A 15,655-nucleotide genomic window follows, 5' to 3' on the forward strand; every position below is an offset into this window, starting at 1 on the left:
TTTATATCTTAATATCTTTTCAGTAGTGTTAAGAAACCTGCCAAGTCCAAGTTTCTCAATCTTAAATTACATTAATGCTGAGCTCATTACAGCCCCTCTTTTTGCTTACCTGCAGTAACAAAGAAGAACAGCAAAAAATCCAATTATAATGATAACAGTGCCTCCCAGTATGGCTGTAAGGAACACTGTGTGATAGGCTGTTATGTCCTTGGAAACTGCACTAATGATCGATTCTAGATTTTCAAACACAAAAGCAGACAAGAATTAGATTTAAAAATCAAGTAATGGTTATTGATATGCAGAGCTGTAGCAATACAACAAGCTGTACTCCTCCCATAATTTTGTGTTCCTATGGTACTATATTCATCTGTCCCTTCTCACTTTGCTATTTTAGCAGTCTAGAAAATGTGCAGTATAACCGATTTCTAAGGGTTCATCTTAGATACTAAAGGAATACCATGAACCTAATCTATTCCAGCCAAATGACATTTGTCTGAGGTGTCCAAATTGACTTAGAAACATCACCTATATATTCTGTTCAGTGTTTCTATTAAGAAGTGCTTTTATAATATTTACAATTTCACATCACATTTCTCCTGGGAAAATCCCTCATTTTGAATCTGCAAAATCCAAGTATGCAACATGTATACATAAAAAAGGATCCACTGAGGCCACACACCTAAGCCTAACCTCATTGCATTTCTTCCTGTTTTACACTATCCTCAGCTGTAAGGGACACGCTATTGATCATTTTACATCTCCACAGTTGCAGTTTCCTTGCAAGGTTCTTCCAGAAGATGGCAATAATATAAACATATAACTTTTAGCACTGCTGGAGGGAAATACAGGCTGTGCTGCAAGTTCTAGGAAACAATCACATGCAGAAAGGCACACATTATCAGAATTCAAACAAGCAGAGGTTATCAGTGCTGAAATTCCATGTCATTTTCCCTTTCTTTTGTTATTCAAAACAATCAAAGTAACAGCCTGATGACAACTTCGTACTTGAATTATTCACTATTTGAACGTGCAATACCTCTTGTTCCAGGCAGTGGAGCTGCAATCCAGTAGCCTAAGTGTTGAGCAGTGTATGTCCATACTAATTGATCGTTTGCTTCCTTCACCATTCCTAGGCCACGGCTTACCCAAGCACCTGAAAAAGATAAGATATTGCAAAAATGCCATGCCACATTCCTTTCTATCTAAAACCACTATCAAATAAATTATTATCAAAAACTCAAGAAAAATTAAACTTCTGTCCTGTACGCTATGCATTACAGTTTTAGCTAAAAATGCAAGTTTTCTTTCGACAATTACAACACAAATATCCTTACATACATTGACTTAGAAATAAAGTATCATCATAAGCAATTACTTGAATTATTTTCACATCATTCATTTCTTAATAACAAGTATCTTAAATAGATATTCCTGCCAATTATTTGGAGAGAAAAAAAAAAAGAAAAAAAAAAAAGGACCTTATTTTAGGTAAGAAACTTAAAAATCAAGGAGCAGGTAATTTAAGGATGTGAATAGAAATTTTCCATCAGCTTACACCAATCAGTGGGAAAGCAACATAAGCTAATAAGCTACAATAGGATAAACAATGCTTGTCACGAACATTCCTTTCCTCCTCTAATACAGTAACAACTGAATTAGACCAAGGAAGGTCTATTGTTAGGCCACAGACTCCACACCATCTGGTAGGCAATGCAGAGGACAAGTTTTATGGTATGCCAACTTCTACAACTAATAAAGCATGCAGTAGAAGAGATGGAATTAAACAGTGCATTATTTGAATACATTAGCTGTATACCATCTGTGCAATCCTGAAAAACGAAAGCTGTCTCATATAAACAATCTTACATTTTCAAACTGCAAATACCAAGAAAGAAAAACGTTAACACACGGAGAAAAACAGAAACTAAGAACCAAACTACAAAAAAAGTGTGATTTATATAAAGCCACATAAACTGATATCCAGGACCTTTCTTCCAGAAAACCCAAGACATATTATCAGAGCGAAGGTAGAGATGAGAGTTGACCCATGCCACACGTGTCTGCAACCTCCTTCACCTCTCCAAACCATTTGGCACTAAAATTTGCAGTCTTCTTTTGGTACTTATAATGGCTGGCAGAGAGGGAACAGCAACAGCAACAGCCTAGAACCCTGAAGGAGATGGTTTCTCAGTTACATCGAGAACCTCTTGTCCAGACTCAGGAGTCTAAGTGTCTTCCATCCCTAATTCCCACATGGAGGCAACAACAGAACCTTGAATCCTATTTCTTGTCAGCTCTAAGGTCAGATGTCCCTATGCTGCAAAACAACAGTTTTCTAAGTACAGAGGGTGAGCTACTTACAGGCTTTTAAAAAATAAATTAATAACACACCATCACATTTAAAAGATCCTACGTCTCCAAAAGTTCTGCTTCGAATTAAGATATCTATGAGAAGCAGTATAATCTCTTTTGACTACTCAAGTTTTATCTTGCCTACAATATACTCCATAGAAAAAAGTAAATACTAAGAAAAAAATATTTTTTCCAAGTGCATATTCTGAATACAATCTGAACTAGCTGTGGTGTCCCTGTTCATTGCAAGGGAGTCAGAGTAGATGGATCTTAGAGGTCCCTTCCAACTCTAAGGATTCTATGACTCCTCTACCTGTTGTAATAAAGCAATGTGTTTAGCTACAATGAGGCCACACTCAACATATGTGAACAGACTGTGTATTTACAGCAGCCACAATAACAACCACTTAACTTCATTAAGTGTCTGTACCAGTACACTGAGCCACCCAGGGGAGCACTTCAAAAGCTGAAGAATGAAAAATGCAAGTTAAAGCTATACCTGTCAGTTCTCTCTCCTTGTTCTCAATTCTCTTTATTCTTCCCTCACCAAACTCCAGGCTCCACCTCAGTACTGCACTTCAGTGAGGGATCATTGCCAACAATTTACCTTTACAGAACCTCTAATAGTGAACAACCCCAAAGGTGAAAAATCAACTATTCCTTTGTTGCTGCAGTTGTTAAGTTAGTACATCATGTTCTTGTTCTTGTCTCAAGACCGACACACCTCATCAGGCACGTTGGGTAGGCTCCTCGGCACCCAGGTATGCACCTTACACTGATTTCTTTCTAATTTGCCCTTATGCTGATCTGCTCTACTTCTGTCAGTTCTTTGTTTTTACAGCACTGCTGACCTAGTTTTGTTCGTTTACTAAGTCAAAACAGCTCAGCATAGGTAGAGATGAGCACAGGAGATGACAAAGATGGCTATGGCAACAAGAAATTAAATCCCCTTAGGCTATTTTGCCATCACAGATCAAGACTTACTTTGATGAAGAATGCTACCTTTTACCACTTTCCTTTCTGAAAGCCTCCTAGGTGCACAGACAGATTTAAAATTGACTTCAGAAATTTTTCTATATGCCAATTTTTAATTAGCACACTCTTAGTTTTAATCAATTATGCTCTTTGGTTGTTATCAATATGATTAATTTCTCTCTCAAATGTGTAAACAATAAATCTTCAGAGTTAGCATCCTCTCCTCTACTTTCAACTACAACAGTTATTTGCTTTAGCAGCGAGGAAAGACTCACATCTTTGTTCACTTGCATGTTTTAAGATGAGCTATGGTGAAAGGTGTAAGGAACAAGCAAAGACTGTGAGTACACCAATGCACACACACCAAACATGGGACATTTAAATGGCTAAGTGTACACAGCTCATTACTCTTGACTAAAATTAGACATGGAGTGATGACAGAAGGTTTATTAGCATGTCTTATCCCCAGCCTCCCTTGCATACTTAAAGAACTATAGTATTACCATGAATAACTCTTATGTAGCCTCCATTTCACTTTCATAACTGTTTTTATTGACTTAAGTAACATCTATTCCAGCTTCAATATCAACGGATTTTTAGAGCTATACTTTAGAAAACAAATGACTTAAATTCTCAATTCTGATTCACTTTCCTTTAGAAAGACATTCACAGAATTGTTAGGTTTTCATGTCCAACACCATATGAAATATGAATTATTAGCCCGCCCATGAAAATAATCATTTGTTAAATCAAACGTGTTGAATAGGAATGCTGATGAGTTTTAGCAGCACTTTTAAGACTAGTGAAAGCAGTGAAATGGCTTTGAACAATTTAGGCCAGTCATCCAAAAACCAGCACGGGATCTCCAGCCAAACTGATGACTATTTAACAACAACTTATCAGCGCTATTAATATTTTATGATAAAATGGCATATACTCAGAACTGTAAGAATGTGTTAAAACGTTGAATAACAAATCAGCCTACTTACCAGTTTTCATATCAAATGTCCATGCAGGTATAGCATCTCCTGATTTTACAGTACTTGTAGGAAGAGGAAGTGTAATCTGAATAGGACCATTTACTTTCAGTTCTTTCCCAGCCAAGAGAACGTTTGCACATATTGCAGCAAGAGGAGTCAATTCAATGCTTTTGAAACCTGAATTAGAGAAATACTTTGTCTGTAATCCTCCACTCACAGTACGCTTTTCAGAAAACATAATTAGAATTAATTATATATCCCTGGGAACAAAGTCAAGCCCTCATCTGCATTCAGATGCACGGTTACACATCACTAACTTGATCAAATGAAATGAACACTTCTAGACTTGTAAATCTTGTGTTCTAAGCCCAAAACAGTCATTTGTATATCACATCTGTGAAAGAGAAACACTTCTAACATACAGATTCATCACTGGCTGTAGAATCAATGACTATGCCAAAGATGGCTTGGAGATGGAGAAACCCTTCTTTATCATATAATTTGATTCCCAAAGAGTCAGCCAACAGATTAACTTTTTTTCATCATGCAATATACACAACTTTGAAACCAACTGAAGACACATGGCAAATATACAACCACCACAATTCTCCTTTTAGTCAAACCCTCTTAATAAACTTTCCTGTACCAATTAATATGCTAATTTGGCAGTTAAAATTAACTGAGTAGTTCAAGCTTGAAACATGTCAAAGTATTCAAAAGAAACTCCATAACCAAAAATTTACAGTGCAGCTTGTCATTTTGTTTCCTTTGTTTTCCTTCACACTAATTTGCAAATACTTCAGAGTCCACGATATTACAGGCTACTGGAAAAAAAAAAAAACTGAAACAGAATTAATAAGTACTGGAATAATATTAAATCTGCGCAGGCTGTTAGAAGCTCGCTGCGACAAAACTCCTGGTGCATCAGATATCAATTAGCTTCCACCTTCCCTAAAAGGAAGCTTATTCCTACAGGAGTACATGAATAATTTAATACACATGCCAGACAGATTGAAAGAAAAACTGAAGAGCAGAAATGCTGCTTATTCTCTTATGCTTGAAATTTAACAAGGTGCGATACAGATGAGAACAGTTATGAAATACATCAGTCAACACATCAATTAGATGTGATGATATTCAATGACAATTAAAGAACAGTTAGTTGAAATAAATCAACTAGTAGCCACTGCATGCGCTGTAATCAAATTCAGAGCCACAAGGCTTCAAGCTCCCTGGGAATGGAAATAAAAGAACAAAACAGACAGAACTGTATGATCTGCCAGAGATAACTATAATTAAAAAATAAATCTAGATACAATGGCAAATCCTAAACTAACTATGCCAATACTCAGTTGGATTGAATGACTACTGAAAACACTCATTGCTACTCCTGTGAAGCCGAACAGAAAACATCACTACAACTGTGCTCTGTATATATACAGACTACTTGGTCTCAAACAGACTTACACAGGTTTACAGTGAGCCAAATTATACTCTGCACAAGACCTTTACGCTAAGTGTAAAGCTCTAGCAACCAGGTGACAGAATTCTAGTGAAAAAACACAAAAGCCCATTGCTAAAATTAATCCCACTGACTGCTTCAGATTCCCATAACTCACACTGTCCAGAACTGCATTTTAAGGCATTAATTTGACTAGCTCTCCAGCCTCACGATATCTCAAATATCTTCAATTGAAAGTCATTTAAAAGGTTACTTACTGCGCATCAGAATCCTGTAACTGTGCTTCAGCACTAAGTAGAACTATCTATACACATCTGTAAAGCAGACTCAAGGAAAAATTCACCGTTACGAGTTCTGACTCGCTACACTAAACATACATGGAACAAATCAAAGAGCAACTTTACTTATCAGCTGTGTTCACAGCTTTTCTCCATAGCAAGAAGAGTAAACCAATTTAATGCAATGGAAACTGGTTCAGGCACTTTTAATTTCAGCATATTTTTAATGAAACAGTTTGTGCTCAAAAACATCACGTTTTTAAAATCTCTTTAAAAATGTAAATAATACATCTAGTATACCTGATTTGTTTAGAAGAATTCCAGTCGTATAAAGAAAACTGTCCACTTTCAAGAATTGCTCTGGCACTGTCAAATAAGCTGTAACATTTGTAATATGGTGATCTGTTGGAAGCTTTATTAAAGATTTTTGAAACTGAACACTTGGTTGAGATTTGGCATCTGTAAAAGATTAATATTTTGTTTTAGCAATGGTAAAAAAAAAAACAAAACTTTTTTTTAATATTGCTCAGAAATCCAGTCAGCAGAACAGTCTTTTTTCAAGGCTTTTAAGTTCCTAGTCTCACATCTGTCACAAATGGTTAAACAATCAACCAAAATTCTAGCCTTGGTATAGGTAATATCCAGCTCTTGTGAAAAGCAGTGCTCAGGTAGCCCTGGCTTAAGTGGCTTCCATGTCCCTAGAAGATCAGCAAGTGTTGATAAATGAACATTTACAGAGAGCATGAACTCGGCCATTCTTTTTTCTAAGTATCATGAATTGCTTAGCCTGCAGTACACAACGAACTTACCAGACAATTTTCCAGTGATCAGAACACTATCTTCAAACAGCCATATATTAGCTTGACTTTGTGGGAACAACGAGAGCGTCACAGACGAGTATACTGTGGAAAGTGATAACATCTGTTATACTATGCAACTGAAAAAATCACCATTTAATGAGCTCTCCGATTCCAAAAGAATAGGGCAGCTGAAAAGGAGCATATGAAGACTAGAGAAATCAATGACTCCTGGTGGCCAGAAGAGGAATTACGTTGGTTAGACAAAGTTCTATATGGCTGTGTTTGGTACTGTTATATGTTTTCTATAGAATACAAGTCGCTAGAGTTCTTAGAAGCATCCTCTGATTGATTTGTTTTTTAAATAATGATTTTTTTCTTGCTCATTTAATAAGAGAAAAACTTGGGAGGAAGTACTGCTGAAAAGAAAGTGTAACAAAAGGCTGTACCTGTTATACTACACTCAAAGCACTGACACACTGAATCACTAGATAAAATATGATTTTTATCAAAAATGCATTAAAAGCCCTTTGCTATGTTTAAGTGAATAATTTCTCAGAGTACACTCACAGTGTTGCAGTACAACCTACTCAGAGTTAACAAGGGCTCTCCTCACTTGCACAGTAATAAGAATTTGTGACAGATCTAACAGGTCCTTCACCCTTACATCTGCACTGACAGGCACCGCCTCCCTCAACTGACTGCAGTCATTTTCACTTGACAGTAGCTACATGGACTGCTGAGAAGAGGTACTGTAATTACCAATAGATACAGTTTAATAATAGGACAGTAAGAGGCTTACATACTTGGCATTCTCCCAGTTTTCCAAGGCAAAGGTGTTAACATGTAGCCATCTTTGTATGATACGATAGTTAAGCTTAATCCTAACTTGTAAGGAACTTTTATTAATACTGCTCCGTTGTTTCCAGTGAGAGTAGAATTTGTCTTGGTGTAGTTAACAAACACTTCCACTGCTGCTTGTGCCAGGTACTGATGACTGATGATGTCATTTACTTGAACCTTCAGCATAAACACCGACCCTATTAAGAGAAGAAAAAAGGAGATCACAATGTAGCTGAGGACTATAACTTAACCACTTTACTGTGTCCTATAGCTCATGCTTTATGTGCTTATGCAGTCCATTTCATCTGTGGTCCATTCCTGTCCCACCATAGCTAAATTACTGCAAAAGGGAGGAAGAGTTGTACCAAAAGGAAGCAAAAAACCTTGGTAATGGAGATGCCAGAAGTAAAAAATGACAATCATTTACTAACAAAAACAACAACAGACACCTTCCCAAATTAAGAAGTAATTCTTCCTGCTCTCACTGAAGCTTAAACAATGCACATGTGACGATGTGAGACTCAGTGTGCCCTGCAAGTACTCTGCCATATCACACTGACAGTTGTAGCTGGTCTTGTTAGACAAGTGTAACCCTCAGCTTGGCCCTCGCTTTTAGAGTTGCATCTTACATTTTTTTTTTAGGAACAGAAATTAAAATCTACAAACGGCGGGCCAACAATTTTTGTTACATGTATGAAGCTCTTAAACAGTAATCAAATTCAGATTTAGACTGTCTAATATCTCTCATCAGATTTACCCTTCTGGTCTGGTTTTCACCTTTCACTATCACACTTTCTAAATACCATTTGCCTATTGCTAATTACTCATTCCTTAGGGATACCAGGTGTCTTGCAGAGATGAGGATCATAATGGTTGAGTAATATACTGAAAACATTAAGTGCACTTGAATTACATTCAATTTAATCTGCCACCTCGACTGTAACTAAGTTACCAGGGAATCTCTCCACAGAGAGCAAGTACATAAATGCGAACCAGAAAAAAGGAATTCTTATTACTTCCAGGATGAAATACAGTTCTCAGCATGAAGTACCTATGGACCACTGTTAAGACAGGTTGCAACATCAATTTCCCAACATTCTGAGCACAGAATTACTACTATTCAACACCACTGCACTCCTGCTATGCAAGGGTTATTAAATGCATTAGTTATCAATATGCATTTATGTTTAAGTCATTTGTCAACGAGGGTTTCCTTGAAATTTCTCAGCACAAAAATAGACTCAATTTCACTATGTTATCTCCCCTATAATCAAGATTGACACTGCACTGCAAGATTACTACCACTGACCTTGATTTAAATCAAAAGGCCTTGGGAAGCCAACTGCTACCTATAGTGCAGTATGCAAGGAAAACACATAAGTGAGGTCTCTGTGAAGTAAGTATTGGCTAATGTCTACTGTATGCACAGAGCACACTATATATTCATGTACAGAAAGCTATACCTTATTACTCAGTTTACTACTACTTATCACATGTAGCAAAAAACCTCAGAGCTTTGCCAGTCTGATCCTCTAAGACATTACAGAGTAATCCACATCCAGCAAATTAGTATCTACTTAAAGCAAAGGTAAAATAGTACTCAAAACATATTTATAGAATTAAAAAACAATGAACTTAGAATGTTGCTGTCATCTCTTATTCACAGCTTTTCTCAATTACAATTGCTTTTAATCTGTTGTTGAGAAATGATTTTTAAAACCTCTAACGATTAGATACATTTGTGATAAGTAACCAAATTACGACGACTCAGCAGATCCTTCAACACTGGTCCAGCTACACACTCCTAGCATCATTCCAGGTGTTCCTGGAACTTGGAAGACAGGCAGTTTGCCCTCAGCCACTAAACAGGGAAAATAGGCTGCGCCCAACATTCTGATCCTGTTGCCAGAAACCGTTTTGTTGAACAGTATTAAAAAATAAAATCACTAGCATAGAACTGATGCTCATGCCAGCAGGGATGCATTTCGTTTACCTGGAACAAAATGGTATTTTAGCAGTCATCAAGCAATCAAGTCACTTGAGAAAGGAACCTACCATTAACAGCTCGATGCAGTAAAAAGAAATGGAAATTTCTTTGAAAAGTTTACCATGTTTAAACTTCTGACATCTTCTAGTCCTACCAATGTTTTTATTTGTGTGTTCCCATTTTCCACTAGTAAATCAAAATAGATAAAAATACAGAGAATCTCTACATCCCTCCTCCAGCAATTAGCACATTCAAAGATACTATCATGCAAGAATATGACTTCCTCCCATTTCCTTCAGTTACAGCCGTGCTAAAACCTACTTCTCTAGCAGATTTTGATTGAAACAACAGACTGCAGAATCCTTCAAGAAAAACAAGAGCTTTCCTGCTCCCCCAGCCATATTTCACTGTTGCACTGATGGAGCTGGCTGCACCAAAGCATCCTGCAGCAGAGCAGCAACAACAACCTAGATAAAAGCAACATGATGCTTTGGTTCTCAGAGCTCAGACTGTGCATGCATGCATTGGTAATACAGTGCCCCTGACTGATCCATTCCTTTCCAAACCTGACATCCATCCCTGGACCAACTCACTTTTCATATTAGCTCTTTCAATTCCCTCACATACATTCAGTGCGCAAATGTATCGGCATATTTAACAGCACTGAGTTATTAACAACATTATTTTAACATTGACAATACCTCAGTTTTGAGGATCTTTTCCTCTATCAAAGATCTTAACGCACAAGTCCTCAAGAACATTCAAGACTCAAATAAGGAGGAATTTTTTTTTAAACATCACAGTAATACATACTGAACAAATTATTACAAAAGGAAGTGCTGGTTAACTATTTCACAAAACCAAAGTTCATATGTTTAAACACCCGAACTCGTGCTGTTTTCTGGTCAGTACCACTTGCCAAACAAGTGGGTCAGCTCTATCTCAGTATTAAATAGATTTGACAGAACTCCCACAGTTAGAAAAAAGAACTCAGTCTGTGCTAATTTGATTTGCGCTGCCTCCAAGGAATAGAGATTTGTCTCTTGGCAAGCCCACTGAAAATGCCAGCTTTAAGACATTTAAACATTTGCTGATAAACGTTCATACAAATGTAGGAACTAATTGGAAAAAGGGAAACAATGCCTTCTACCACACTTAGCATGCTTCAGAAATGCCACAGTTAATAAACGACACCTCACAATGAGCAACAAGACACAGTGCCTGGGATTTAGCTTCACATCACTATCCTAATTCAGAGATCATATCACAGCACTAAGCACAAGAAATACTTTGTACCCAGCTCTCAATTCCGAGCATAACAGTGCAAAGAAAAATCTGTCTTCATAGTAGCCTGATGTAATCTGTTAATCCTTCAGCTGCAGACAAACACGTTACCTGGTTGCTGTATTTATCTGTGGGCCTGGCTTTCCCCCCGCAGCCCCAGCTCCAATGCCCAAAGCCAAGGAGTGCTGGAACTGAAATCCTCCTGCACCCTGGGACAGGGAACTGCCTGGGAAGCACCCCTACACATTCTGAGCCCCAACCCAATCCCCTTTCCATATCTCACACCAACTTCCTACAGTGAGAAAGGCTGGCCGTTACCCTTCTCAAGCACACAAACAACTATCCAATTAAGCAATTGCCTTATGGAGTGGAAGGAACGGGAATTACTGTTAAATTATTTATTAGTTCCTTTCTTAAGAAGAGATTTTTCTCATCCTTGCCTAGAGAATGTTTAATCTAATGCCAGAAAAGTCCCAAAAAGACATGGACTTAGATGTGTCTTACGGAAACTGCCAACACTCCCTAGCTCTCAGCTAATGAGAGAGATAAAACGTGCTGTGCAATTTGCTTGACCTTAACTTACTGAACAGTCATTTTTCCTCTCTCTTATATTCATACACCACCATATATTTTGGCTTAAGATAATTAAGGACATGAAAGGTGCACTGATCTGTGAAGAAGCAATCCCATGTTCCAAGAATATCAGCCTGTGCGATCCACTGCAACACTTCATGTGTAGCACCAGTGAAAAACAGTCAGTGAAGTGCAACCTACACCTACCTGGCTTTAGTAAAAAGGTTATGTGGAAACCTTTTGTTCTGCACTACGGTGCGATGAGTGCAGATGTTGCTGCCGTGCGCAGTGCATTACAATGAGCTTACTGGTGGTCCCCAACCCCTGCTAACTATTTCATGGTAATATCCTGCTGGTTAGTGTCAGACCCATTATGCCTCATGCTATTATGCTTCACAGCTATCAAGTAACCTGCAAGTCTGATTAATAACCCCTATATCCTAACATAAGCTTCCTTTCTGTCAGTGCTTTCCTGGAACCACACAGCTTTCTATAGACTCAGTGTACAGATGGGTCTGTACACATATAAAGTCATTCCTAACTCCACAGAAGCAATTCTACATATTCCCAGCTGGGAACAGAATATCTCTATCAGTAACTAATCATAGCATTCTTTACAAAATATGTATGTGTGATAATTACATGGTACTCCCCTGCTTTAAAATAACAGCACAAAATAAAGAAAACCACTTAGCTTTGTTTTGGGGCATTTAGATACTAACAACAAACAGACCTTCTACTAACCAAAAAGGACAAACAGTTGACAACTAGCTGACAGGGTTTCATTCTTGCCCTGGAAGACAGCCTTAAGAACGTCCCTGCAGGAACACTCCAAGCATCACTGCCTCCAGGCAGCCAGCAGACAGGCAAGGAACAACCGGGCAGCAGGTGGGAAAAAGTGCATGCACAAGGACAGAGCTGGGGTACAGCCACAGATCAGAGCTGCCCATGTTTAATTTGATCTTCAAGCGAAACAGCAGCATGGTAACTCTAATTTTAAAGCAAGCGTGGACTGCTCCTTGAAACGCCATTTGGAAAAAGAACCTATTGGCATTTCAGTTTTATTTATCAGTGGTGCTGCTCAGTGGCATTCAACTATAAATAGAGACACGCAGAGAACTGCTTTTAGGCAATGTAAAGGCCATAGTAAAAATGAAGCACGAAGTAAATCGGAGCCCAGAGCTAATCAACATCTGCTCCACTTGAACACAATCTGCTAATTCCATGAAGGCAGGACCATAATATCTATACAGTGCAGTTCCACACTTCAGCACTATCTTAAGAAAATATTCTAATGCACAATGGAACATGAAGGTATACAATGAAAAGAGCAAAAATGTATGCAGTGGAACAGAACACATTACTGACTTCCAAGGACAAAGCAGCAGAGCGGGCTCTGGAAAAGTAGGACACAGCAGTGTTCACATCGCCCTACTTCTGGTCAACCAATTTCCACAGAAGCCATCAACAAAATCCTAATTATGAAGGAGCTAAGGCCAGATCCTGAGGGGAACAGCAGTGCCTTTCACAGAGAAAGGCATTCACATTCATTTTTATGGCAGATGTAGTTTAACCCATTCTAGTCAAATCTAGATATCACTGACAAACACTTCAAGAAAAACTGAGACAGCTAAACTAGGAAAAACAACTGAATTCAGTATTGCTTAAGCGTGGATTCAAAATCCCTTCCACCACTTCATAAGCTATTATTAGTCTAAACAATTTATTGTTGATATTAGTCTAAAAAATTTATTGTTGAGTTCAGAAGACTTTCAATCCCTCAATCTTACAATGACTTCAAATGCAGCATTATTTCAGACAGAGGCATTTCCTTGCTTCTGCAACACATGCTGTGCTAAGCACATACAGACCACAGTGCCAGAGTCTTTAAGCATCTGCAGATTACTAAGAAGAAAATGGCAGTTATTTACTGCAAGTTCATTCCTGCCGACACGTGCATTATTTCATCACACACTGCAGTGTTTATGTGGCCCTTCTTTCTACCTTAATTGGGCAAAACAGAAACACAACTTCATAAAACATTTTGCTCACCATCTTGATTTCCCAGTTCCACACAAAGATCAGATGACACCTTTTGAAACAAGTGCATGTTTGCTTTTAAGAGCTGAGCAAAGCAGCAATGTGAGAGAGAGAGGAATGTATCTACTGTTATCTCTAACAGCAGCATCTCATCTTTGCCTGCTCATTCACTATTCTGAAAATTGGATTTACTAATTCTCTGTTTGCAATGCTGCCTGCTTTTCTTTGAGAACACCTGCTCGGTCTCCTTCATTCCATCCTGGGGCCATTTGTGGGATGACTCTGCATCATATTTCAGTCTGTGAGAAGGCTGAGCCTATGGACAAAGACCTTTACTTCTCCTAAAATGGCTTTCTGCAAGTTTCATCAGCTTTAAAAAAGTGACAATTACATAACATCAGATGTACTGAATCAAGCCTGCCAGAACGTGCACTTCAAATGGAGAGCACAAATCTAGCAGACTGAACAGCCACATGGGGTTGCCCATGGCAAATTAGCACACATCCAAAACAAGCATCAAGGTCGAGGGTCAATTGGTAGGTCAGAGAATAATTAGTCATCTGGCTCAAAACTGACCCAAAAACCGGTTTCATCTTATAATAAAACTCTAACAGATAGAATAGAAAATCTCATTATCTACTGAAATAATATATATACAGATATTTTTACAGTTAGGTATTTTACAGATAAGACTAAGGTCCATTTCACTGCTAAAGGAGATTCTAGCAGTAAAGAAGTAATAAAACCACTGCGCCACTCAAAGAACAGACTTGATTCCCAGTTATACATCCCAACTTATTTTCCAGCAGTTATTTACAGACTCAGCACCATATCTTCACGTAACAATTATCACTGAATATTTTACTGATGCTTTTACAAAAAATTGTTCTTCACTGAATTAATTTACCAACAACAAATCTTGTTTCACTTGAAAACAGAATAATTCTTTATTTTCCCTTAACCCCAACACCATATTTCTATGCTTTATATTTTATAGGTATGCACGTGCATACATCAACAGAAATCTCAAGCCAAAAAGATGAAAGGAGGGTTTGCAGCAGCTCGAGGCACGCGTTCTGTGTGTGCATTTCTGTTTGTATGTTTTGTTTTTAAAGCAGGAGATCAAGAGGATGACATCACTTTCTGAATGGAAATGTTGCCCTCCAAAAGATTTCAAATTATGCCTCATCAGTGCTTAGACACTCGTGCAGTTCCCAAAATACTGAGCAGTCACTAGGTCAGTGTCAATCAGTGAACTCATCTCCTTACAGCTTTTGGAATAGGTGACTCCAATTTCAGAAGGAACTGAGATTTATTCAGCACTAAGCAGAGCCTACATTCTACACTGGCGCACTTTAGGTATCATATTTTGATAGAGGATATAGCTGCCTAATGTGGGGAGATTCTTCACAGAACTGAAAGACATTAGAAATCCCAGTATTTATCAAGTAGACATGCCATATCAATCCAGCTATTTTCTTGCACAATATGCACCTATACAAATACAGATTGCAGGCTTACCTTGAGATCACATCAAAAGAAAAATCATCACATATCAAACACAGAAGCTTTTGGTGCTTGTTACCATTGCAGTGGATTTGATATATAATTTGATAGCTTACATAATACTTCGTAACATATGAGATGTATTATGTTTTATGCAATATGGGATTTTTCTGAACTTGTTTAAGCATCCAAGAGAAGCAAGCAGTAACTCTTAAAATAAAAAAGAGGGCTTACAGAACTATCACCAAAGCAGACCCATCGAAAGTTTTCAAGCATTAAGAAAGATTAACTACTTCAATACCATGGATCTGGACACAGAGCGGGAAATCTGTACCACAGCATAGATAAATTAACATGTCATCTTCTTCTATTGCCATCTGTTGTATACAACAATGGACTTATTAATTACTTTAAAAATATATATATATATATATATATAAAATCAACCCTCACAACTGATATCTGAGTAGTACCACTGTAAACGGTTATACTTTCAACCAAGATCTCAGACCAAACACAGAACTATACTGATCAAAAGCACAATAATCATTCCATAGTTGTTGACAAGAACCAAATAT

The 15,655-nt window shown here is 37.8% G+C and overlaps 1 protein-coding gene across 2 annotated transcripts in view; it reads right to left on the reverse strand.

Moving 5' to 3' along the window:
• Positions 1 to 15,655, reverse strand: part of FAM171B (family with sequence similarity 171 member B) — a 35,880-nt gene that overhangs the window by 7,681 nt on the left and 12,544 nt on the right. For both annotated transcript variants that reach the window (XR_008204826.1, XM_052675767.1), the window contains exons 2-7: positions 7,651 to 7,884; positions 6,857 to 6,949; positions 6,348 to 6,506; positions 4,317 to 4,484; positions 1,037 to 1,153; positions 110 to 233 (exon numbers count right to left, since the gene is read on the reverse strand). Coding sequence is in view for 1 of the 2 variants with exons in the window: in XM_052675767.1 (XP_052531727.1) it covers positions 110 to 233; positions 1,037 to 1,153; positions 4,317 to 4,484; positions 6,348 to 6,506; positions 6,857 to 6,949; positions 7,651 to 7,884 (895 nt within the window). In the remaining variant the exon portion in view is untranslated. The remainder of the gene's footprint in view (positions 1 to 109; positions 234 to 1,036; positions 1,154 to 4,316; positions 4,485 to 6,347; positions 6,507 to 6,856; positions 6,950 to 7,650; positions 7,885 to 15,655) is intronic.

This window comes from Tympanuchus pallidicinctus, unplaced genomic scaffold, assembly GCF_026119805.1.
Source record: "Tympanuchus pallidicinctus isolate F22 unplaced genomic scaffold, pur_lepc_1.0 scaffold15, whole genome shotgun sequence".
NCBI classification, from domain to species: Eukaryota; Metazoa; Chordata; class Aves; order Galliformes; family Phasianidae; genus Tympanuchus; species Tympanuchus pallidicinctus.